The 24542-nt window shown below is 50.1% G+C and overlaps 1 protein-coding gene across 3 annotated transcripts in view; it reads right to left on the reverse strand.

The window, feature by feature from the left end:
• Nucleotides 1–692: 692 nt before the first annotated feature.
• The window catches only part of LOC147097883 (triacylglycerol hydrolase DDHD2-like), a 43545-nt gene continuing 19695 nt past the window's right edge, over nucleotides 693–24542 (reverse strand). For 2 of the 3 annotated variants that reach the window (XM_085970932.1, XM_085970934.1), the window contains exons 8-18: nucleotides 23677–23885; nucleotides 21680–21786; nucleotides 20320–20409; nucleotides 14733–14828; nucleotides 12355–12522; nucleotides 10701–10751; nucleotides 7912–8067; nucleotides 6725–6827; nucleotides 4867–5043; nucleotides 2962–3133; nucleotides 693–1941 (exon numbers count right to left, since the gene is read on the reverse strand). In XM_085970932.1, coding sequence (XP_085827058.1) covers nucleotides 1860–1941; nucleotides 2962–3133; nucleotides 4867–5043; nucleotides 6725–6827; nucleotides 7912–8067; nucleotides 10701–10751; nucleotides 12355–12522; nucleotides 14733–14828; nucleotides 20320–20409; nucleotides 21680–21786; nucleotides 23677–23885 — 1411 coding nt within the window. In that variant the 3' untranslated portion in view covers nucleotides 693–1859. The remainder of the gene's footprint in view (nucleotides 1942–2961; nucleotides 3134–4866; nucleotides 5044–6724; nucleotides 6828–7911; nucleotides 8068–10700; nucleotides 10752–12354; nucleotides 12523–14732; nucleotides 14829–20319; nucleotides 20410–21679; nucleotides 21787–23676; nucleotides 23886–24542) is intronic. The other variant, XM_085970933.1, reaches the window with a different exon arrangement.

Consider the following 24542-nt stretch of genomic DNA (forward strand, 5'->3'; position numbering starts at 1 on the left):
CCGGCGCAGCACTACCGGTCTACCGCGGCGGAAGGGCCCCAGGTAATTTAGGCGCCGGCGCCAATTGCAGCGCTAGGCCCTCTAGCGCCGCAAAATCGGCGCTAAGGGCACTGAATTTCTAGGCCAGAGTCTCTTCGCCGGGAGCAAGCGGAAGCCAAGCGCAGGCAGCGCAAGTCAACCCAAGCACCCCACCCACCCGCCCCTTCAACCACCGTCTGCCCCACCTGTGACAGAGACTGTAGGTCCCGCATTGGACTCATCAGTCACCTGAGAACTCATTTTTAATGTGGAAGCAAGTCATCCTCGGTTCCGAGGGACTGCCTAAGCGAGAGAAGTAGAGGGAAAGGAAACCCTGCGTCAAAAACGGCACAAGTTGCGACACATGGCCTTGGCCACCAGCCAAAGAAACATGGATTGCTCGCTCCTTGGAGGGTCAGAAGGGGAAAAGATGAAACAGTGTGTGTTGCTGAGGCTATTTTGCTGGGGTTTGCAGCGAGAGCTCAACCTGACTCTGCAATGACCTCGTCGTAAGGGGGTCGTCCGGCCAGATTGCCTCCCTCTCTTCCGTGGCCATGTTCGCGCCCGGGTGGCCCTGGAGCTGGAGCAGGCGGTGTCCGCCGGCGCGCTCGATCACGTTTGTGACCGGTGGGCGCCGCGGGGCCTGGAGTGCATAATTGGGCTGGAGGACCAAATTTTAATTTGATTATTAAAGGTTTATTTGAAGTTTTATTGGTTTATTTACAGTTTTATTGGTTTATTTACAGTTTTAATGGTTTATTTACAGTTGTTATCTGTCTAAATTTATGGTTTCACCAAAAGAGGATGACCTCGTCGTACACTGTCCCTGGCTCCAGTCCACCCCAGCATTCGTCTTCTGCTGGACCTTTGCAGAACACACACTGCTAATACATTATAGTACGCAGCTGCAGGTATTCAGAAATAGTCTCTTGCTAACATTACAGTGCATACAATATTCAGAAATAGTATTATTTTATTGCTGGTACACAGGTGACATTGCACTTGGTTCACTTACAATCACCCCGGAACTATTGAGGACACAAGGAGTAGTCTTTGTATTTTGAGGGAGGAGGAGGAAGAGGAGATAAAAGAGAGCATCCAAATTCAAAAATGATGTTATAAAGCAGCTGTTCTGTTAGTCATATTTAAATTGTAAACTGGCGATTCATCAAAACAACACGGTTGGAAATATTTCTGTTTAGGTCTACATTTATCTTACAGGTGCAATGTCAACACAAACCAGAAAGCCACAAATAAATAAAGTCGGTGGTGCAGAAATCGCGACTGGTCCAATCAAGAGCGACAGCTGCACTTTCCAAAATGTTGTCGCGGACAATCCACACTTCCAGCTGCTGAAGACCCACACCCCATTGGCCAAGGTTGAGCTTCCATTAGTCGCTTGCAAGAGTTGGCGGCCATTAGGGATTACGCTGGTGGGTGAGTTGCGGAGGAGGACGTCGCTTCTTGTAGCCATTTTCAGCATCTGCTGGTGAGGCAGGTGACAAGTCCTCGAGAGCAGCTGCGCTTGGCGGTCTGCTCACGGGGTGCGCTCCCTTCCCCGCCTTCACTGCCGCGCCGCACAAACAGACACCTCAGTCGGACAAGAGTTTCCAGGAGGTTTGAAAACCAACCTCATCCCTGCTGGAGGGCAGATGAAGTGCTTTCCCCCGAGGGAAGACGAACCAACCACGTGGTCCGGGCAAACTGCTCCAGATTAGCGATTCAACTTCAAAAATAGAAAAAAAAATAGAACAAACAGGGCGAGGTGATACATCAACGCCTCCCCTGGGTCCAGTCAGTGTTTGTACGATTGTTGGCGAGGAGTTGAGATTCTGTGCCCATTAGTGTTGCGCTTGTTCAAGACGGACTCCCAGTGTTTGGTAGACTTCCTTCAGAATTAAGAGTGCGGTGTCTTCAGATTCCCTGGAGGACAAAACGAGAAATGTGGGTCAGCTTCCAGAGAAATGGCAACATGTATAAATGACGGATAGAAAGCATGCATCTAATTGTTGGCTGAAGTGGTGTTAAGGACATAAAAGGTCGGTTCAATGGGCCCGCCTGCCCCATCCTGGTCCCACGTTCTTCGGTGAGTCGATGAGCCAGAATGAAGACAGGCTGGATCCTCAACAACTTGCATTTATATAGCACCTTCAACGTAGAAAAACACCCCAAGGCAGTTCACAGAAGGGTAATCAGGCAAAAAAAGGGACGTCGATCTGAAAGGAGGCGAGTGGGAGAGGTGATCAAAAGCTTGGTCAAAGAGGAGGGTCTTAAATAGGAGAGGGGAGGGAATTCCAGAATTTGGGGCCTGGAAGGCTGAAGGCACGGCCACCTAAGGTGGGGCGGGGGGAGGCGGTGGGGGACACACAAGAGGCGAAATAAATGCAAGTTTATTTACAGATCTGCTGCATTTTCAGAATTTGTGGTTTCGCCCCACTTTGTACACCAAAGCAGTCTGTCCCAGTAAAATGGAATGGACTATTTTTCAGTAAAGAAGACATTTCCTGTCCCGATCATGTTCTGTTCCACTCATTATATCTCTGCTCTTCCCTTCCACCAAACATGTGCACCTTTGACCTTTCACTGGCCCAAGCCCGCGCACTTGATTCAACTGTCACGCGCTACAAAGCTGACAGGACGATGGTGACGTGAAAAACACCACGAGCTGTCAACAGGGCATTTCTGACCCAACTCATCCGACTAGCGAATCGGCCTCAGCCTCAAATCTTATTCTGTGTCGTAGTCTCACACTCAATCAACCGAGCTGTTGGATCAATCTCTTGTCCCCCTCTCTCGTCTGGTTCATCAAACCCTGGCACTGCCCTGACCCTCGCACTGCCCTCGTCACTGCCCTGACCCTCGCACTGCCCTGGCGCTGCCCTGACCCTGGCGCTGCCCTGACCCTGGCGCTGCCCTGACCCTGGCGCTTCCCTGACCCCCTACCAGTAACAGAGGTGGCTCTGGAGTGCGAAGAGATACTCGTTGAAACTTTCGATGGGCTTTTCCTGGAGTACGTAATCAATGCGCCGTCCTCCATTCAGCATTCCCATCTTGATCTCCTCCTCCTCCTCCTCCTCCTCCTGCAAGGAGCTGCTGCTGTCCACCTCCGACCCAGCTTCAAAAAAAAATAAATAAACGGGGAGGTTACACAGCGAGTGGTTCGGATCTGGAATGCGCTACCCGAGAGGACGGTGGAGGCAGACTCAATCGCAGCTTTCAAAAGGGAGTTGGATAAGTACCTGAAGGAAAAAAAATTGCAGGGCGGGGGAGTGGGACTAGCTGAAGTGCTCTTGCAGAGAGCCAGCACGGGCTCGACTGGCCGAATGGCCTCCTGTGCTGTAACCATTCTACGATTCTATGAAGACCGGCGAGGGTTCCTCAAAGCATTGCTTCACGGGTGGCAATACTAAGATTATTCTGTGCCTTCTGCCGTAAAGCCTCAAAGGGCTTCTCTCGCACAAGTCAAAGATATTATTGGGAGGCGGGGGGGGGGGGGGGGGGGGTTGGGTGGTGGCGGGGGGCACACAGTGATGGGTAGGGAAAAGTGGCAGATGGCCATGAGCCGCATGGCCACATAAAGTGGCTGAGGAAGACAAGTCGACTAGGACACTGGGAGAACTCCCTGCTCCTCTTCAGAGGGGGACGTGGGAACAAGGGTTCTCGTCACCAGAGTACCTCAAATGTTCTTTCTGGGCAGTGTGTGGGGTCAGTACAGCACGTGCTGTAAACTGTGTCAACAGGCCTGAAAGGAAAGGTATCTTCACAGGAAAGTAGAACGTGCAAGAGTGACTCAGCCGCATCTGTCATGGTCTGGAACGTGTCAGCTTGGTCACTTGTGTTTAGGGGAATGGGAAGAGTTTATGACGGCAATTAGCTCACTTCTGGTCATGGTACTAAAATGGTGGGAAGAGTTTTTTTAGGGCAATTAGGTGACTGGTGTTCATGGAAGTGCCTGTTTGTTTAGTTCACGCTGTTATTCTGTTGGCGTTGGTATGTAGCTTTGATTTATTGGTGGTCTGCATGGAATATGGTGACCAATGGTGAAATTTGGTGGAAGATATGTAAGGGAACCCACTGTTCAGTAGCTCATACTGAAGTGTGATGTTTCACAGAGCTCTCATGCTGGTTTAGTGAAGTATGGAGTTGCAATAAATTCCTGCTCCTGCATTGCTACAACTGAGTGTGTATGTGTGTGCGAGTGTATGTGTAAAATCTGGCGTTTAAAGTAACGAGACGGAAAGAATGAGAGGGCAGTCCAACAAGGGCCACAAGATGCCAGGTCCAGAGACCGGGACACACGCCCCCTGGCCCTGGAATGTCAGCCTACAAACCCTGATATTCAGCTCTAACCTACGACTGGCTGACCCCCGGGCAAGTGCTCCCAACTGAGCCAAGTCTAACGGGCGCACCGTACGTGCGACCCGAGTGGAATCTGTCCGGAGGAGGGGGATATCTGGGGAGGGAAAGAGCGCTTTTAGATGCTTTAAAATTGAGACCGATTTCCATTCATTTCGGCAGGACCTGCATTGGAGAATTGACCGGCGAGGTGGACGCGAGTTAAGAATAGAGACGGAACGGATCATGCATCTTTCCCCGCACTGTCGAGACGTAGAGGTTTTCTTGCTTTTGTTCAAACCTGAATTCACCCACCCCCGCCCTCCCAGCAGGCAGCCATGGTTGGAGATGGAGAATCGGGGCTGCAATGCTGCAGCCTCGTCCCCCTGTGGGCCCGGAGACTCGCCGAGAGGGCAGGATTGGTGAATCTATCCCATTTGTCGTTTGGGACGCGGACGTTTTATAAAAAGATATGCAAGAGACACAGGGGATAGCAGAGGGAGTGGCCGCCACCTTCGCTTTCCTTGGCCGCCAGCTCGTTGCCTTGGTGACCCATCGCGGCGGCGTCGTCCGCCAGCAGTTGTGGTGTGGGTGACTGGATCCGGGTAAACGATTGCCAGGCGTTTCTCAGGGAGCAAAACAATCCATTCTTCAAGTCAGAGCCCATCCGGGTCAGACTGTCCTTCAGTTCTGCTTGGACAGAAACAAAAACAGATGGTAGTATAGCAAAATAATCAGGGTCAGCCTGTGTCTCAGTGGGCGGCACTCTTGTCTCCGAGTCAGAAGGTTGTGGGTTCGAGTCCCGCTCCGGAGACTTGAGCACATAAAGCTAGGCTGACACTCCAGTGCAGTGCTGAGGGAGTGCTGCACTGTCGGAGGTGCCGTCTTTCGGATGAGACGTTAAACCAAGGCCCCGTCTCCTCTCTCAGGTGGATGTAAAAGATCCCATGGCAATATTTCGAAGAGGAGCAGGGGAGTTCTCCCCAGTGTCCTGGGCCAATATTAACCAACATAACAAAAACAGATAATCTGGTTATTATCACATTGCTGTTTGTGGGAGCTTGCTGTGCGCAAATTGGCTGCCACGTTGCCCACATTACAACAGTGCCTACACTTCAAAAACTACTTCATTGGCTGTAAAGTGCTTTGAGATGTCCGGTGGTCGTGAAAGGCGCAATAGAAATGCAAGTCTTCTACCTATAAAACTGAAGAACCCGACACATCGACCCCAAGCACTGTCTGCAGGAGATGGATATCTAGGAGAGAGTGTGCCAATATTTGCAAGGGGTCCCTCCACACACAAGAATTTTTAAACAACTGTCTGGAGACAGACATCAATAGACTGGAAGGGAAAATATATATTTTGTATCGCATTTTCCTAACAAAAAAAAAGTTCTTCCACTCAGTATTTTACTGACTCCCATTTTCTTTTTCAAGTGGCATTCAATCCCATCAAAGAACGACCCGCTCTTGGTGCGCTGCCTCGGCAGTTCGAGTTGCTGCCAGGCCCCTAGAAACCAGGTGGCCATTTAGCCTCGAGTCACCTCCGAGCGCACCTTGGTAGTTTGGCTATTGACATACAGGCATTGCTACGGGGCAGGCCTCCTCCTCATTACTGCTTACACTTCGTCTGGCCGATATAGATGTTGAGCAACAACTACAATTTGACGTGTAGGTGGTTAAGCCAGATAACTGCGTCGGGAATAGCGGAGCGGATCGCGGTGATGCCTCCCTCGTATTTGTAAATGGGGCCTTCGGGCCATTACATGTACCGCGGTCTGTTCTGGGTGACCACAGCCGCACACTGGAGAGCTTTGAATTCTCCATCCGTGCATCAGGTGCGCCACGGTTTGTGTGGTCGCGGTTCAGGGTTTGCCCATAAGCCTCGCGGGAGATCGAAGCCGGGGAAATGCGGCAGCCTATTTGCGCACAGCAAGCTCCCACAAACAGCAATGTGATAATGACCAGATCATCTGTTTTAGTGATGTTGATTGAGGGATAAATATTGGCCCAGGACACCGGGGAGGACTCCCCTGCTCTTCTTTGAAATAGTGGCCATGGGATCTTTTACATCCACCTGAGAGAGCAGACGGGGCCTCGGTTTAACCTCTCATCTGAAAGACGGTGCAGCACTCCCTCAGCACTGCACTGGAGTATCAGCCTAGATTGTTGTGCTCAAGTCCCTGGATTGGGACTTGAACCCACAACCTTCTGACTCAGAGGCAAGGGTGCTGCCCACTGAGGCACGGCCGACACCGGATAAACTGGAAGTCATTGGTTGCACACGGTCAGATCTTCCACTGGTTTAAAAGGTGCCTTGGTCGGGTCTGACCACCGCCGGACTCTGGTTGGCAGTCAGGAGGTCCCTTACCCAGGTGCATTCTCTTCCTGCCCTTGTGGTGAGGGATCAGCATCGGCTCCAGCTCCACATCGGGCACGATCATGGGTTCAACCCTGTAGGCAACGGGATCAAACTGCAGGGGAGAAAGAGAGAGACATCAGAATTACCTCAGACCAGCTCCTGTCTTCAAACTCAACCCCTAGGCACCTTTACAAGGAATCACAGAGGAAATAAGCCAAAAGAGGTAAAGCAGCGGTGTTACTTATGGTGAATCCAGCTCGTTACCTCTAGACTTGACTATTCCAATGCACTTCTGGCCAACCTCCCACGTTCTACCCTACGTAAACGCGAGGTCATCCAAAACCCTGCTGCCAGTGCCCTAACTCGCACCAAGTCCCGCTCGCCCACCACCCGAGCTCACTGACCTACATTGGCTCCCGGTTAAGCAACGCCTCAATTTTAAAATTCTCATCCTTGTTTGCAAATCCCTCCATGGCCTTGCCCCCACCCCCTCCCTATCTCTGTAAGCTCCTGCAGCCCCACAACCCCCCTCCAAGATCTCTGCGCTCCTCCAATTCTGCCCTCTTGAGCATCCCCGATTTTAATCGCTCCACCATTGGCGGCCGTGCCTTCAGCTGCCTGGGCCCTAAGCTCTGGAATTCCCTCCCTAAACCTCTCCGCCTCTCTCTCCTCCTTTAAGATGCTCCTTAAAACTGACCTCTTTGACCAAGCTTTTGGTCACCTGTCCTAATTTCTCCTCATGTGGCTCGGTGTCAAATTTTGTTTGATAATCGCTCCCGTGAAGGGCCTTGGGACGTTTTACTACGTTAAAGGCGCTATATAAATGCAAGCTGTTGTTATTCAGCAGAACAATCCAGCACCACCAGCACCTCCGAGACCATCATTCCACCCCACTTGATGGGAAAAGGAACCTGCTTTTTAATCACTCTGCTCTGCATCATCTCAGCGTTACTTCAAACTCTTCAACAGACCCCTTTGTAACCCAGAAATTACTGCCAACCGTTCTTACGGGACCCACGCTTAGCCCATTTTAGTAGAGGGATCACCTCCTCATAAAATAAATGGCTTAAAGCCTCCGTTATAACAGTGGGCGGGAGGAGCGTCATTTGAATGCGTGGAGTGTCCCCACCGACAACCATTGCTATCCTTGCACCACAGAGCTTCACCTTCTCCAAGCTGTTGGAGCCGATACCTACGGGGTGGTAAATGTTGAGGAATCTCCTGCACGTCGGGAACGTGTAGTTGGGATCGATCCTTTTCAGTCCTCGGACCGTGAGGAACATTCCAATCGGCGAGCCGAACGCAAAGAATTCCTCCGGTTCGAAGTCGAGGCGCGGATAATTAACTGAAACCTGAGAATGGGTGAGGGAGGGAGGGAGGGCAGGGCGTTGGAGAAAAAGAGAGAGTTCTTTTTAAAATTCAACATTAACAGCCAGTGGGCACTCCACCTTTAGAGAGATGCTGTTGGCTTATGCTGTGCAGCCTGGCCATTCAGTAATTCCATCACCGACTGATTCCTGGGATGAGAGGGTTGTCCCATGAGGAAAGATGGAGTAGACTCGGCCTGTACTCTCTGCAGTTTCGAAGAATGAGAGGTAATCTCATCGAAACGTGTAACATTTTTTTTTTTTTTTTTTTTAAAAAGAGGGCTCAACAGGGTAGATGCCGAGAGGTTGTTTCCCTGGCTGGGGAGCCTTGAACCAGGGGTCACAGTCTCAGAATAAGGGGTCGGCCATTTAGGACTGAGATGAGGAGAAATTTCTTCACTCAGAGGGTGGTGCATCTTTGGAATTCTCTACCCCAGAGGGCTGTGGAGGCTCAGTCGTTGAGTATATTCAAGACAGAGATCGATAGATTTTTGAATATTAAGGGAATCAAGGGATATGGGGATAGTTCAGTAAAGTGGAGATGAGGTAGAAAATCAGCCATGATCTTATTGAACAGCGGAGCAGGCTCGAGGGGCCGAATGGTCTACTCCTGCTCCTATTTCTTATGTTGCCCTTCGCAACGCAAGCCAAAGGGGCACAATTCATGGCTGCAACAGGAGGCACCAATTCCTCTAAAGATAAGCAGCTTCCCCCAGATGACCTTTCACCTTCCGCGTGTCAGTCCAAGCAGCTGTGAGGTCAGCACCCATTCGGAAGCAGACCGGAGTCACGGCTGCACTGCCCCTGTTCAAAGAAGGACCCATGGAAACCGCATCCCCTGCACACCCTTCGTTTTTGAGCAGGTTGTTCCACACTGCTCGTGAATGCCATGACTAAAGGCCATCTTGCAATGCTTCATGCCCAGGCTGCACTGACTGGGTGATGCGGTTGTTGCAGCAGCGGTGGTTTCGGATTCGCACCACCTGCAATGCCATGCGTTGGATCATCACCCATGCTGGCGTACTATGCATTGACCGCACAAGCCCAACAACACAGCGGGAAAAAACACTATACGCTAAGAATAGGATGCTCTGAAAAAGCTTAGACTATCCGACTGGACACAACATGCAGTTTGGCTACGGTGCATGGTACCAAACACCCAATTTGAGCCTGCCATTCCCTTCAGGGTGGAGGGGCTACAGTAGTTCAGCTGACTTGTCTTTATATAATATTATAGACAGCAATTGATGTTGCAGTGATTTATTGTGTGTCAGCCTGTGGATCAGTGGTCGCACACTCGCTTTTGAGTCAGAAGGTCTGTGTGATGTTCAAGTCCCACTCCAGAGACTGGAGCACAAAAATCTAAGCTGACACTCCCAGTGCGGCACTGAGGGAGCGCTGCACAGAGGTGCCGTCTTTCGGATGAGACGTTAAACCGAGGCCCCGTACGCCCTCTCAGGTGGACGTAAAAGATCCCACGGCCACGATTTTGAAATAGAGCGGGGGAGTTCTCCCCGGTGTCCTGGGGCCAATATTTATCCCTCAACCAACATCACTAAAACAGATGATCTGGTCATTATCACATTGCTGTTTGTGGGATCTTGCTGTGCGCAAATTGGCTGCTGCGTTTCCTACATTACAACAGTGACTCCACTTCAGAAAGTACTTCATTGGCTGTAAAGGGCTTTGGGACGTCAGGTGGTCGTGAAAGGCGCTATAGAAATGCAAGTCTTTCTTTCTTTAAAAACCTCATCCTGGAGCAGAGTCCTGCCCCTTTAAGCTGCCGAAACCCAGGAGTCTTCCACTTGTAAGGGCACTTAAAAATAGCCAATGGGAAGATAGAGGCAGCAAATCTGCCGCGAGCTTCCGATAGAAAAACAGGAAGAGCAAAGTTAAAGATGGAAAAGTTAAGAACACCGGGGTCCCTGCCAATTTCCACGCTCTTGGATATATACTGTGTGTTCCATTTCCCTGTGAACAAGGCTGGATTACTCAATAAACTCGACATTTACAGATGACTTGGGGAACAGGAAAAGATGCTCGTGAGCAGGTAAAAGCAGAGGAGCAGAATGCTGAATCAGCATTTAATCGCTGGGGCTGCAATTGGTAGAATGCTAAATATTCACTGGGCAGAATCATTTCAGATAAAACCCCATGAAATGGCCCACGCCACCACTCATTATACTCGCTTCCCAGGGGCACCGACATGCGATCCTGACCCGTGCTCCCCCAAAGCTGCACGGCCGCGCTTTAATAGGAGGTCCCACGCAGGCCGCTTAACGGCTTTGGCATTGTAGAAACCGTGTGCGTGCAAAATTTAAAGGGACCGCGCAGCAATTTAAAGGGACCGCGCACGGGAAAAAAAAATTAGAGGGAACATTGCGCACATGCGTGGAAATTTAAAGGGACCACGCACTAAAAGAAACAGGCCGCGCAGAACCAAGTGCAGCTCACAGGGCACATTGGTCCTGACGTGCTCACATCAGAGATTGCACACAAACACACACCTTCCATGCAAACAGTGCATGCAGCTGACTAGAGTGACAGGGACCAAGACCAGGGGACAATACATCAAACACAGAAGACTAGTGAGAGAAAAGGGTACACGAGAGACCAACCTGGCCAATGCCAATTGCCAAGTGCCAGCTGGTGGCATTCGGGGGCACGGGCTATTCACAGAAAGATAAATAAAAAAAACACACAGGGGTCATCAAAGTCAACAAAGCAGCTGAAACCGACCTTTAGCTGAAACCTTCAATAGAAACAGAAAATGCCGGGAACACTCAACGGGTCGGGCAGCGCCTGTGGAGCGAGAAACAGAATCAACGTTTCAGGTCGAGGACCCTTCGTCAGAACTGGAAAAGGTTAGAGGTGTAACAGGGTTTAAGCAAGTGTAGGGGCAGGGAAAGGGGGGGGGTGGGGGGAGGGAAGAACAAAAGGGAAGGTCTGTGATAGGGTGGAAGGCAGGAGAGATTAAGTGACAAAAGGGATGATGGTGCGAGGCGAAAGGCGATGGTAATGGGACAAGTAAAGAAACAAAAGATGGGTCTGGAAGTGTAAATGGCAACAGCAGAACCATTACCAGCACCAGCTGGCCAAAAAAATAGCATAACCACTCCTCCCATTTTTTTGGACGGCAGCTGTTGCCCTTTACACCTCCTCCAGAGCCATCTTTTGTTTCTTAACTTGTCCCATTACCGTCTCCTTTTGCCTCGCACCGTCATCCCTTTTGCCATTTAATCTCTCCTGCCTCCCACCCTATCACAGACCTTCCTTTTTGTTCTTTCCTCCCCCTGCCTCTGAACTTGCTTAAAACCTGTTAACATCTGTAACTTTTTCCAGTTCTGACGAAAGGTCTTCGACCTGAAACGTTAACTCTGTTTCTCTCTCCGCAGATGCTGCCTGACCTGCTGAGTGTTTCCAGCACTTTCTATTTTTATTTCCCATTTCCAGCAGCTGCAGTATTTTGCTTTTGTTTTAATAAAAACTTTCGCTGGTACAGAAGCAGATGAGGCAGCTGCGTATACAAGGTGCTGGGGCTGTGGGCGGACAACCGGTGAAGAAAATTTCCATGCCTTGTTGTGTTGGTGGAGCTACGTGTGAGCGGTGAACTTTGCAGTTACACACACACACTTCACTTTGGGGTGTATTATCAGCCCCGGGGATTGCAAGGACACGGTGAACTCGGGAGGAGACACACAAAGAGCTTGAGAGGGGAGGCTGCATTCACTGGGATTCTATCCAAGGGGCTCCTGACAGGTGCGAGCTTGTGATTAACAAATAGTTCGTGCAACAAGGACAGCTCGAGTGGCTGTGGGCAACACCTCAACTGCACTCTGCCATTGTTGTAGTTGCTCTGTAATACTCTACGATGCTGCCCTCCAACAGCCCTGCATTCTACCAGAGTAGCATATCCCAAAGGACTGGGTCAGAGTCAGAGTTCACAGGAGCAGCACCCCTTGCAGGGACCGATATCTTGACAGCTCTTGGCAGCTGGGAGACCTTGGGACTCCCTTTAGCTTCCTTTACGCGCGTCAATTATTGACCACTGCCGAGGAGGGACAGCGGAAGGAATGCTTCGGTTAGGCGTATTGAATGGATGAAGTTTGTGTTCAGACAGGTTTGTGCAGTCACACCCGGTTATTGGTACCTTCTCAACCTTCAATAAGCTAAAGCAACGAATAAAATCCAGGCCCGTGCCAGTCGCAGATTACATTTACTCAAGGTACGCGATCAGCGCCTTCTTTCAACCGACGGACGAGCCGCGCCTACCTGACCGATGCCGACATCGAATTGCTCGTAGTTGATTGAAGTGACGCTGCTGCTGGACAGGGGGCGCTGTAACTGCTCGCCGCCGCCCCCCTCCTGCGAGGATTGGGGCATTCTCTCAGGAATGGCCCTCGTCACTGGCTCGCCAATTTGCTCCTCTTCCCGGTCCTCCTGCCAAATGCATAAACATACTTGCACTAATGCCGCCAAGGTTAATGATCCAGGAGACGCTCGCTGACGTCCACAGTTTGATAAGCGACAGCCCTCGCCAACATCTATTTGCATTACCAGTCCCTGTGGGGAGAATCCCTGGACGCCAACAGTGATAGCCTTCAAATTGGAATTGGATAAATACTTGAAGGAGAAAAAATTGCAAGTATATGGGCAAAGAGCGGAGGAGATGAAGGGGTTATCTTATGAAGAAAGGTTGAGCCTATACTCATTGTAATTTAGAAGAATGAGAGGTGATCTTATCTATCTATATATATAAAGCGGCTCTTGTCTGTCTTGTCTGTCCGCCTGGTCTCTATACGTTTGGAAGTTAGAGCGTACCGACGCGCGCGTCGCCTCAAAAGAAAGCTTGCGATTCCGGACCGGTCATAGGCCTATTTACGTTTCGGCCGGACAAAAATCCCGCCCGCGGTATCCCAAAAACGTTCAGCGTTCCGCTCATCCAGCATCTCATCAGCGACCGTGTGACGTCGAGGTCTTCCTGCAGTTGAGTGTCGAGTGACTCGACGATTGACCAATCCTACGCTTCGGTGACCTGACCGGTCGACCAATGTGTGGGCGGGCCTTATCCTTCTGAACCGAGGTGAGTGGCCGCCATCTTGATTTTCCACGATTTTTTCCCCCCACACTTTCTGTGTGTTAGGGAACTAAGGTAAATATTTCAATTATGTGTTAGGCAATTAATTAACAATTTATTTGAGTTTTATATTGTGTTTAGCAACCCCCCCCCTCCTCCTCACCCTCACGCAGGGGGGACTCGGGGCCTGAAGCTGAAAAAATTTCTCTCTCTCTCTTTCTTCCCTCTCTCCTTCTCCTCTTCCCTCTCTCTCCTCTTCCCTCTCTCCTCTTCCCTCTCTCTCCTTCTCCTCTTCCCTCTCTGTCTCTCTCTACCTCCCCCTCTCAGGTGTCGCGGACGGAGCGCGGGCGCGCCGCCCGAAGTTTCCCGCTCGCTAACGGCCTTGCCGGCTCCCGCGGGCCGCCCGCACTCACCGCGCATGCGCCGCCCGCCCGCACGCAGCGGCCGTCCATCAGCCGCGCGATACGCGGGGGACCTCAGCAACGGCACCGGACCTCAGGCGCTAGGCAGGGGGAGGGGCCGGAGAGGGGGACAGAGGGGAGTGGGGGGGAGAGGGAGACAGGGGAGGGGAGGGAGCGGGGGGAGGGGAGGGAGGGAGAGAGGGGAGGGAGGGATAGGACAGGGAGAGGACATGACAGGGAGAGGGGGGCACACAGGGACAGGGAGACCAAACGCCCCAAAATTGCCCTCGCGCCCCAAAATTGCCCTCGCAACGCGGGGCTCCCCAGCTAGTTGAAACATATAAAGATACTGAGGGGGCTCGACAAGGTAGATGCAGAGAGGATGTTTCCCCTCGTGGGGAAATCTAGAACTCGGGGGCATAGTTTCAGAATAAAGGGCCGCCCTTTTAGAACTGAGATAAGGAGGAATTTCTTCTCTCAGGGGGTCGTAAATCTGTGGAATTCTCTGCCCCAGAGCCGTGGAGGCTGGGTCATTAAATACATTTAAGGTGGAGATAGGCAGATTTTTGCAAGATAAGGGAGTGAAGGGTTATGGGGAGCGGGCAGGGAAGTGGCTTTGAGCCCAAGATCAGCCATGATCTTATTGAATGGCGGAGCAGGCTCGAAGGGCCGAATGGCCTCTTCCTGTGCTGGACCGTTCTATGATTCTATAACACACTGCGGACGGTTGAAAGAGAAATCTCAGCGCAGGAAGTGGCCTTCTGGCCGCTCAGGCCAGCGCTCACTTCACGCCCCCACCCATCAGAGCAGTCACCTCTGATCCTCCGTCCCTGCTTTCTCACCAGGTAGACTTAAAAGTTAAAGCCAATTCCCTTTGATCGATTTGGCCACTTAGAATAGAATCACAGAAACTTGCATCACAGGAGGAGGCCATTCGGCCCGTCGTGTCTGTACTGGCTCTTTGAAAGAGCAGTCGTGATCAGTCCCGCACCCACCCCCCACCCTCCGATCTTTGTACAGAATCACGCGGTAGTGCATTCGACAACCGAATCCCTCCACCGTGTGACAACATTCCTTCCAACTGCCCTCTTCACGTCGAGGCAGAGTCGGAGCTTATACCAGCAGGACAGGCTCAGGCAAGCGGCTCAGCACGGAGCGATAAACTGGTGTACCTGGACACTGGCCAACTTCTTGGCCAAACTGAGGATTTTCTTTCTTGGTCCCAGAGGAATCCCCAAGTCCTTCAATTCAGCATCTGAACACATCCCCTGATTAAATAAAAAAAAATTAAAAAGTGAACAGAATCTGAAAACACTCCGCTCTGTGAAAATCAGGAACATTTTTACATCTTTTATATTTAATTTGGTGATTGATGGCTGGGTCAGGAAGATTTACAAGGTTCATTTTACTCCAATGATTTGGTCACAACACATTCCCGTCACGCTTTCCCTACCTCCTGCAGATTTGATTCAGACTTGCAGCGACTCTGCACAGACTCACAATCCCGCACCTTTACCGGTGGGAATGGGGTTCTCCAGTCGTGTGTCATGGGCAGGCAGGTAGGAGATAAAAATCAATGCAGAGAAATGCAAACTGCGGCACAGAGGCAAAAAAATTCCAGGAAGGGGCCATTACTCAAAATGGAAAGAAAATAATGTGCGTAGAAAATAAGAAATCTGGGTGCCCTGGTCGACAATACATTGAAGCCACCTCAACAATGCTCTGTGGCAGTGAGTAAGGCAAAGCAGATGACTGTATTGGTGCCGTTTCCTGCTCTCGCCCTGAACTGGATAAGTTCATTCACTTTACTTCCAATTTCCACTCTTCCCTCACCTTCACATGGTCCATCTCCGACTCTTCCCTTCCCTTCCTTGACTTCCCCATCTCCATTTCTGGCGATCGGCTTTCGACAAACATTCACTACAAGCCCACCGACTCCCACAGCTACCTGGGCTATACTTCCTCCCACCCCGCTTCCTGTAAGGACTCTAATCTATTCTCCCAGTTTCTCCGTCTCCGCCGCGTCTGCTCTGACGATGCCACCTTCCATACCAGTGCTTCCGACATGTCTTCCTTTTTCCTCAACCGAGGATTCCCCTCTACCGTGGTTGACACGGCCCTTGACCGTGTCCGTTCTATTTCCCGCACTTCTGCTCTCACCCCTTCCCCTCCCTCCCAGAACCACGACAGAGTTCCCCTTGTCCTCACCTTTCACCCCACCAGCCTCCACATTCAACGGATCACCCTCCGCCATTTCCGCCACCTCCAACGTGATCCCACCACCAAACACATCTTCCCCTCACCTCCCCTTTCAGCATTCCGAAGGGACCGCTCCCTCTGCGACACCCTGGTCCACTCCTCAATCACCCCCAACAGCCCTGCTCCTTCACCTGGCACCTTCCCGTGCAAGCGCAGGAGATGCAACACATGCCCGTAATTTTACCTCCTCCCTTCCCACTGTCCAAGGCCCCAAACACCCCTTCCAGGTGAAACAGCGATTTACTTGTACTTCTTGCAATTTAATATACTGTATTCACTGCTCACGATGCGGTCTCCTCTACATTGGGGAGACCAAACGCAGATTGGGCGACCGCTTTGTGGAACACCTCCGTTCAGTCCATAAGGGTGACCCTGAGCTTCCGGTCGCCTGTCACTTTAATTCACAGCTTCACTCCCACTCTGATCTCTCTGTCCTCGGCCTATTACATTGTTCCAATGTAGTTCAACGTAAGCTCGAGGAACAGCACCTCATCTTTCAATTAGGCACTTTACAGTCTGCCGGACTCAATATTGAGTTCAACAATTTCAGATAATAATCCCTGCCCCCATTTTTCATGCTGTATGATTTTTGCCATTCCCATTTGCAACATTTTCACAGTATGTTCTTTAAATTCCTTCCTCCCCTCCTAAACCCCTCCGCCCCCTGTCTCTGCACCTGCTTAATATCTGTTACATCTCCAGCTTTTTCCAGTTCTGATGAAGGGCCCCAGACCTGAAACGTTAACTCGGTTTCTCTCTCCACGGATGCTGCCTGGCCTGCTGAGTATTTCCAGCATTTTCTGTTGTTATTAAAGCAGATGTTGGCGTGCATTGAATGGTCAAGTGTCAGCTGTGGCTCAGTGGGCAGCACTCTCTCGCCTCTGAGTCAGAAGGTTGTGGGTTCGAGACCCGCTCCAGAGATTTGAGCGCAAAAATCCAGGCTGACACTCCCAGTGCAGTACTAAGGGAGCGCCGCACTGTCGGAGGTGCCGTCTTTCGGATGAGACGTTAAACAGAGGCCCCGTCTGCTCTCTCAGGTGGATGTAAAAGATCCGACGGCCACTATTCGAAGAAGAACAGGGGAGTTATCCCCGGTGTCCTGGGGCCAATATTTATCCCTGAACCAACATCACTAAAACAGATGATCTGGTCATTTATCACATTGCTGATGGTGGGAGCTTGCTGTGCGCAAATTGGCTGCCGCGTTTCCTACATTACAACAGTGACTACACTTCAAAAAGTACTTCATTTGCTGTAAAAAGCGCTTTGCGATGTCCTGAGGTCATGAAAGGCGCTATAGAAATGCAAGTCTTTCTTTTTCTTTCAATATTGAGCCGAAATAGCGCGGTAGTCCTGCCACTTTATACGCTGTTGGTGTGACCTCACTTAGAATGCTGAGGCTAGCGTCATGTTTAGTCAACAACTCCGTTATTGCATTATGTGACTTCCAGGATGGTGAACTAGATGGACCTCGTTTTTTTTTTTTTTTTTTTTTTTTAAATTGTCCAGCAATTCTTAATTATATTCAAGACAGAGGTCGATAAATTTTTGGGAATTAAGGGAATCGAGGGATATGGGGATCGGGAGGGAAGGTGGAGTTGAGGTAGAAGATTAGCCATGATCTTATTGAATGGCGGAGCAGGCTCGAAGGGTGAAATGGCCTACTCCTGCTCCTATTTCTTATGTTCTCAAGTTCCTATGTTCCTCCAACTCTGGCGTCTCGTGTGAGCTCCACTCCTTTAGCCCCACCAATGGTGTCTGTATCTTCAGATGTCTACACCATATCCTCTGGAATTCCCTCCCTAAAACCTTTTCATCTCCCTTGTCCGCGTTGAAGACTCTACTTAAAACCCGTCTCTTTGTCCGCCAAGCTTTTAGAACCCTCCCAAAATCTCCTTCTTTGGCACAGTGTTGATCTCTGTCTGTTTATTCGTGTGATGCGTCTTGGGACATCTTTCTGCGTTAAAGGCTCTACATGAATGCAAGTTGTCGTTGTATTACTCAAAGGGCAGCGCCAAGTTCAGCGGTGAGGAGATAGCTTGAGCAAACTGAAGAACTGTTCCCCTACTCCCCTATTCCTAAATACTTAACTTACTGCTGGAAGAAGAATGGGCAAGAATCATTGTAGTGAGCAGTTAATTGGGTTCGAGTGTATTCTTCCTAAAGCTTTATCTAATCAAGGAGTAAACTATGGAATGGGTGTAGGGTTCTGTCCAACTGGATGATTGAAGGACACAATGGAAAGTCAAGCCTAGTTGAGAACATGAGCTTGGCAGATTCTCAGATTCAATAGGGACAGAACTTCAATCCAAGTCTCAACTGACACATGCACTTTGGCTTCCCTCTTGAATTGGTCAGTCCCAGGTTGTCCACCTGTGTTACAAAAACAGCGGTTGTGTCAAGGAGGAAGGGGACAGAGGAGGCGCATCTCAGCACACCAACAAGTTCATAGAAACATAGAAAAATAGGAGCAGGAGTAGGTCATTCGGCCCTTCGAGCCTGCTCCGCCATTCAATATGATCATGGCTGATCCTCTATCTGAATACCATATTCCCCCTCTCGCCCCATACCCTTTGATGCCTTTTGTGTCTAGAAATCTATCTATCTCCTTCATAAATATATTCAGTGACTTGGCCTCCACAGCCTTCTGTGGCAGAGAATTCCACAGGTTCACCACCCTCTGAGTGAAGACATTTCTCCTCATCTCAGTCCTAAATGTCCTACCCTGTATCCTGAGACTGTGACCCCTTGTTCTAGAACCCCCCCCCAGCCAGGGGAAACATCCTCCCTGCATCCAGTCTGTCTAGCCCTGTCAGACTTTTATACGTTTCAATGAGATCCCCTCTCATTCTTCTAAACTCTAGTGAATACAGGCCTAGTCGACCCAATCTCTCCTCATACGACAGTCCTGCCATCCCAGGAATCAGTCTGGTGAACCTTCGCTGCACTCCCTCTATGGCAAGTGTATCCTTTCTTAGGTAAGGAGACCAAAACTGCACACAGTACTCCAGGTGTGGTCTCACCAAGGCCTTGTATAACTGTAGTAAGACATCCTTGCTCCTGTACTCAAATCCTCTTGCAATGAAGGCCAACATACCATTTGCCTTCCTAACTGCTTGCTGCACTTGCATGTTTGCTTTCAGTGACTGGTGTACAAGGACACCCAGGTCCCTCTGTACATCAACATGTCCCAATCTATCACCATTTAAATAATACTCTACCTTTCTGTTTTTCCTACCAAAGTGGATAACTTCACATTTATCCACGTTAAACTGCATCTGCCATGAATTTGCCCACTCACTCAACTTGTCTAAATCGCCTTGAAGCCTCTTTGCATCCTCCTCACAACTCACAATCCCACCTAGTTTTGTGTCGTCAGCAAACTTGGAAATATTACATTTGGTTCCCTCATCCAAATCATCGATATATATTGTGAATAGCTGGGGCCCAAGCACGGATCCCTGCGGTACCCCACTAGTCTCCGCCTGCCACCCCGAAAAAGACCCATTTATTCCTACTCTCGGTTTCCTGTCTGTTAACCAATTTTCAATCCATGCCAGTATATTACCCCCAATCCCATGTGCTTTAATTTTGCACACTAACCTCTTATGTGGGACTTTATCAAAGGCCTTCTGAAAATCCAAATACACCACATCCACTGGTTCTCCCTTATCTATTCTACCAGTTACATCCTCAAAATACTCCAGGAAGTTTGTCAAACACGATTTCCCTTTCATAAATCCATGTTGACTTTGTCTAATCCCGTTGATATTTTCTAAGTGTCCTGTTATCACATCCTTTATAACAGACTCCAGCATTTTCCCTACTACTGATGTTAGGCTAACCGGTCTGTAGTTCCCCGTTTTCTCTCTCCCCCTCCTTTTTTAAATAAATAGTGAGGTTACATTTGCCACCCTCCAATCTGCAGGAACTGTTCCATAATCTATTGAATTTTGGAAGATGACAACTTAGAAATACAGGAAACTTTGGTTTATCCGGAGGTTAACTGTCCGGAATGCTCGAGCCACTGGCAAAAATCAGGAGCCGTTTAGTTAGGTTTTTTCTTTTCGTTGCTTTTTTTTTTCCCCACCAGTCAGGCTCTGCAAGGTCTCGCTGAAGCTGTTGCTAAGCTACAGAGACGCTTGCCAGGTACGGCCGACTGTTTAGAAGCTGTTGCTAAGCAACAGGGTTTGTTGCCAGATACGAAGCTCCGTATGTTTCAACATTAGCGCTGGTTTGTCCGGCAGTTTTGATGGGACGGCAACAGCTCGGTCCCGTCGGTGCCGGATAGCACAAAGTTTCCTGTATTACATTTGGGTCCATTGACTCAGCTCCTTGGAGCTCCATGGGTTCAGGTGTCCCAGGCTACCAAGGGCTGCATAGTTTTCAGGTGCTTCATTTTGGAGAAGGGGGTTGGGTTGGGTGGGGCGGGAAAGAGACGTGGAATTGACGAGAATTGAGAGAAGTAGAAATGGAGGGAAACTTTCAGCCGGATCTTACCAGTGACTCCAAGTCCAGCTTTTCCTTTTCCAAAATGCTCAGGAATTCAGACAATCCATGTTTCTTCAGAGCTTCTTCCACACTCATCTCCTGGGGCATTCAACAGAAGAGAAAAAGCTTCAGCATTGCATATAGTTCGGCCGAGCTTCCCGCAGCCGATAGCTGTCCAGTGATCCCCCTGCTCTAAGAGCACAGATACTGATGTCGGGTAAGCTGTGCTGTCCTTGACACTTGAACAGCCTCGCTCATGTTCAACGTCGAGGTTTACAGCTGGCTATACGGGGGCGGTACATGACAACATCTGGTACCTGTCGAACTGGCCCCAAACCAACAGCAAGGGGAGGGGGGTGGAAATTTGACAATAAAAAAAAAACTACACAGGCTAGGAATTGCTGTTCGCGAAATTAGCAAACAAGCGGCGAGTGCGTTCCAATGACGTTCCTTTGTCCGCTATTTTAACACAGGCATTCACCCATTTAACATCTCGACTAAAACAGTAAAGGAATCTCACACAAACTCAGTAAGCAGTTGTACACTAACACTGCTGTTACTTCAGACCAGCAGAAGGCAGCGGGAATACGTCAGTGGGGCAGAGAAGGTGAGGTTTCAAATTTCAGTTTTAGAACATGTAAATATATAGAACATAGGAACAGGAGTAGGCCATTCAGCCCCTCGATGCTGTTCCACCATTCCATTAAGATCATGGTTGGTCGATCCTTCAACCCCATTTACCCGCCTTTGCTCCATATCCTTCAATACTCTGACCCAACAAAAATCTCAATCGACACCCAGCATGCAGTGTCTTTGGGAAAAGAATTCCGCATTTCCAATACCCCTTGTGTGGAAAAATGGCTTCCTGATTTCACTCCGGAAATGTAGAGATTTAATCTGGACACCCAACTCCTCCTTCACCAGGAATTGGCAAATTTGAGGACATTCCATTGAAAGCGGTTAATTAGCTCTGTGAATGTGTTGCAACCACGCTCCCTCCCGCGTCCCGCACCGCCGCTCCCTCCCGCGTCCCGCACCGCCGCTCCCTCCCGCGTCCCGCACCGCCGCTCCCTCCCGCGGCCCGCACCGCCGCTCCCTCCCGCGGCCCGCACCGCCGCTCCCTCCCGCGGCCCGCACCGCCGCTCCCTCCCGCGTCCCGCACCGCCGCTCCCTCCCGCGTCCCGCACCGCCGCTCCCTCCCGCGTCCCGCACCAACTAACGGTGAAAAACCTGGGGCAAATTCCAACATACAACTCTCTAATTCTCCACCCGTCCACAAATCCCAGTAAAGCCCTTCCACAAACCACGCGCCTTGTTGCACTGGTGTGACTTGCGCCCTAGGCCTCCACGCGGGAATACCCGGCAGTACCTTGGTGCACGAATGACAATTCTCTCTGGCATCGTGTCGTCTTGCAGTGGATTCTTTGGAGCTGGAGCTCGTCTGGTTTGTCAGAATGTCGAAGAGTATCAGCGAGCCTGAGAAAAACGGGACACCAGGTTTAGAATCAACAGTGGAAGCGAGTTCCACATTCTAACCAATCACTGGGTGAAGAAGTTTCTCCTGAATTCCCTATTGGATTTATTAGTGACTCTCTTATATTTAAGGCCCCTAGTTCTGGTCTCGTATATAGAAACATCTCTACGTCTATCCTACCAAACCCTTTCATAATCTCAAAGACCTCAATCAGGTCACCCCTCGACGTTAGTTGGAGTTACGTACCTCCTTGTGTCAGCATCATGTAACTTCAGCTCCCCACCCATCTGCGAGATGTAATCGTAAAGGCTCATCGCCTCCTCACCCACAGCGGGCTTCCCAGCTGTCACAATAGGAAGGCGATAGCTGGGAGCGGGTTAGAGGCAGAAATCGAATCGAGGGCTCCCATGGTTTATATATAATGATAACACCGGTCACCTCTACGTCGCACATCATCCTCCATTCTCGCTGGATCAAACTCCTGGAATTCGCTATCTTACACTATTGCGAGAGGACCATTGGAATGATACCAGAACTGAGAGGTTATTCCGGTGAGGAAAGGTTGAACAGGCTGGAGCTCTTTTCCTCTAGAAAAGAGAAGACTGAGGGGTGACCTGATGGAGGTCTTTAAGATTATGAAAGGGTTCGATAGGGTAGACGTAGAGAAGATATTTCCACTTGTGGGCGAGACCAGAACTAGGGGCCATAAAATATAAGATAGTCACTAATAAATCCAATAGGGAATTCAGGAGAAACTTCTTTACCCAGAGAGTGTGGAACCCGTTACCACAAGGAGTTAAGGCGAATAGCAGAGATGCATTTCAGGGGAAGCTAGGCAAGCACAGGAGGGAGAAAGGAATAGAATGATACGTTGATGGGATTCAGTGAAGAAGGGTGGGAGGAGGCTCGTGTGGAGCACAAACACCGGCATGGACCAGTTGGGTAAATTCTTGGTCATTGCAGAAGGACTGCAGGGAATCAAAGCAGTGGCCCGCCATCTCAGGTCAAGTAAGAATGGCCAGTTGGTCAGCTCTGCCCGCATCCCGAGAACTAATAGAAAAACTAGCGACTCCCCAGGAGTGAGTTACAGCCGACACCTCATTGCCCGGTTCCGGTGGTTTATACGCAATGCCGTGGAAAGCTGGGAATGTGTTTAGGGTCAAAACCTAACTGAGGGTTCATGCGATGAACTTGCAGCCTGCAGCTCACTCATAGTAACATAGAAGATAGGAGCAGGAGTAGGCCATTCGGCCCCTCGAACCTGCTCCGCCATTCAATGCGATCATGGCTGATCATCCAAACTCAGTACCCTGTCCCTGCCTTCTCCCCATATCCCTTGATCCCCTTAGCCTTAAGAAATATATCTAAATCCTTCTTGAACTCCTTCTAAGGATAAGGGGTAGGCCATTTAGGACAGAAATGAGGAGGAATTTCTTCACCCAGAGAGTGGTGAACCTGTGGAATTCTCTACCACAGAAGGCAGTGGAGGCCAATTCATTAAATATATTCAAGAAGGAGTTGGATATATTTCTTAAGGCTAAAGGGATCAAGGGGTATGGGGAGAAAGCAGGGACCGGGTACTGAATTTGGATGATCAGCCATGATCGCATTGAATGGTGGAGCAGGCTCGAGGGGCCGAATGGCCTACTCCTGCTCCTATCTTCTATGTTTCTATGTTGAATAGAGCAAAACTAGAGCCATCTAAACGAAAAGAGACGGGATTACAATTCTGGCCACTCACAGGCAGCTGTTACTTTCCTAAAAGAAAAAAAGCATCGGATCCCCTTGATCACAACCGCTCGAAAACACAAGCAACTAGCACAGAGACCAAACAGGAGAAAACAGAAACGCCGGACTGGCAATCAGAAGGAGACAAGGAACCCCTGCTTTACCGAGACTGTGTCCAGTCACCGAGATCCTTCCCTTGAAGTCGGGGTTGCGTTGCCGGAAAGTGGTCAACAGCTGGTTCATCTCGTTGGCCACCGTGTCCACGATGGTCTGGCAGTAGGTGGGGCTGTTGTAGAAGAAGAGGTCGAGCAGCGTCTCGTTGGTGAAGTGCCTCAGGCGGCTGATGCTTGGCAGCGTGATCCTTCGAATGTCTCTAACAGGGCACAGAGCGAGAGGGCGTCAGGCTAAGCGCAAATGGGCGACACCAGCAGCACCGACAGTTTCACTATTATACAGGAAACTCTTGTTTAAACAGCACCTAAAATATCCGGAGTTCTCTATTAACCGGAAAAATTCATACTCCAAAAACACCACCTCAATAACCGGCAATGTTGCCGAGTCCGAGTCTCCCGCGGTGGCCGAGTTAGTCCCTGGGGGGTAGTTCTCCAAACTGCCACTACTCGGCTTCTTGGCGCTGTCGGAAGTCCGAACACCTCAATAACAGGAGTCCGACTCTCCTGCACTGCCAGGAGTACCCAATTACTGTATACTGCATGATGTAAAAAGACTACGAAGCACTTGGTTTGAGTATAAAACAAGGCTTTAATCAACTGTTTCAAAACCAGGAGTTCTAGTGACATCACTAGTTCCTGGTTACAGAAACATCCTGAGCAAGCTGGGCCCACGCCCAAGTGTTTATACTCCTTGGACGGCGCCACCAGCTGGCCGCCCAGTATTACTTCATGAGTCATGATAAGATTCATGACACTGCACATTTCTTGATTTTTTTATTTTTGTTTGTTAAAAATAGCCTCGGTAGATAACCCTCTCCGTCATTTTAATCAACCGGCAACATCCCGGTCCAATCGGT

Source organism: Somniosus microcephalus, chromosome 30 (assembly GCF_052327205.1).
Source record: "Somniosus microcephalus isolate GS21.2 chromosome 30, FLI_Smic_1.0, whole genome shotgun sequence".
NCBI classification, from domain to species: domain Eukaryota; kingdom Metazoa; phylum Chordata; class Chondrichthyes; order Squaliformes; family Somniosidae; genus Somniosus; species Somniosus microcephalus.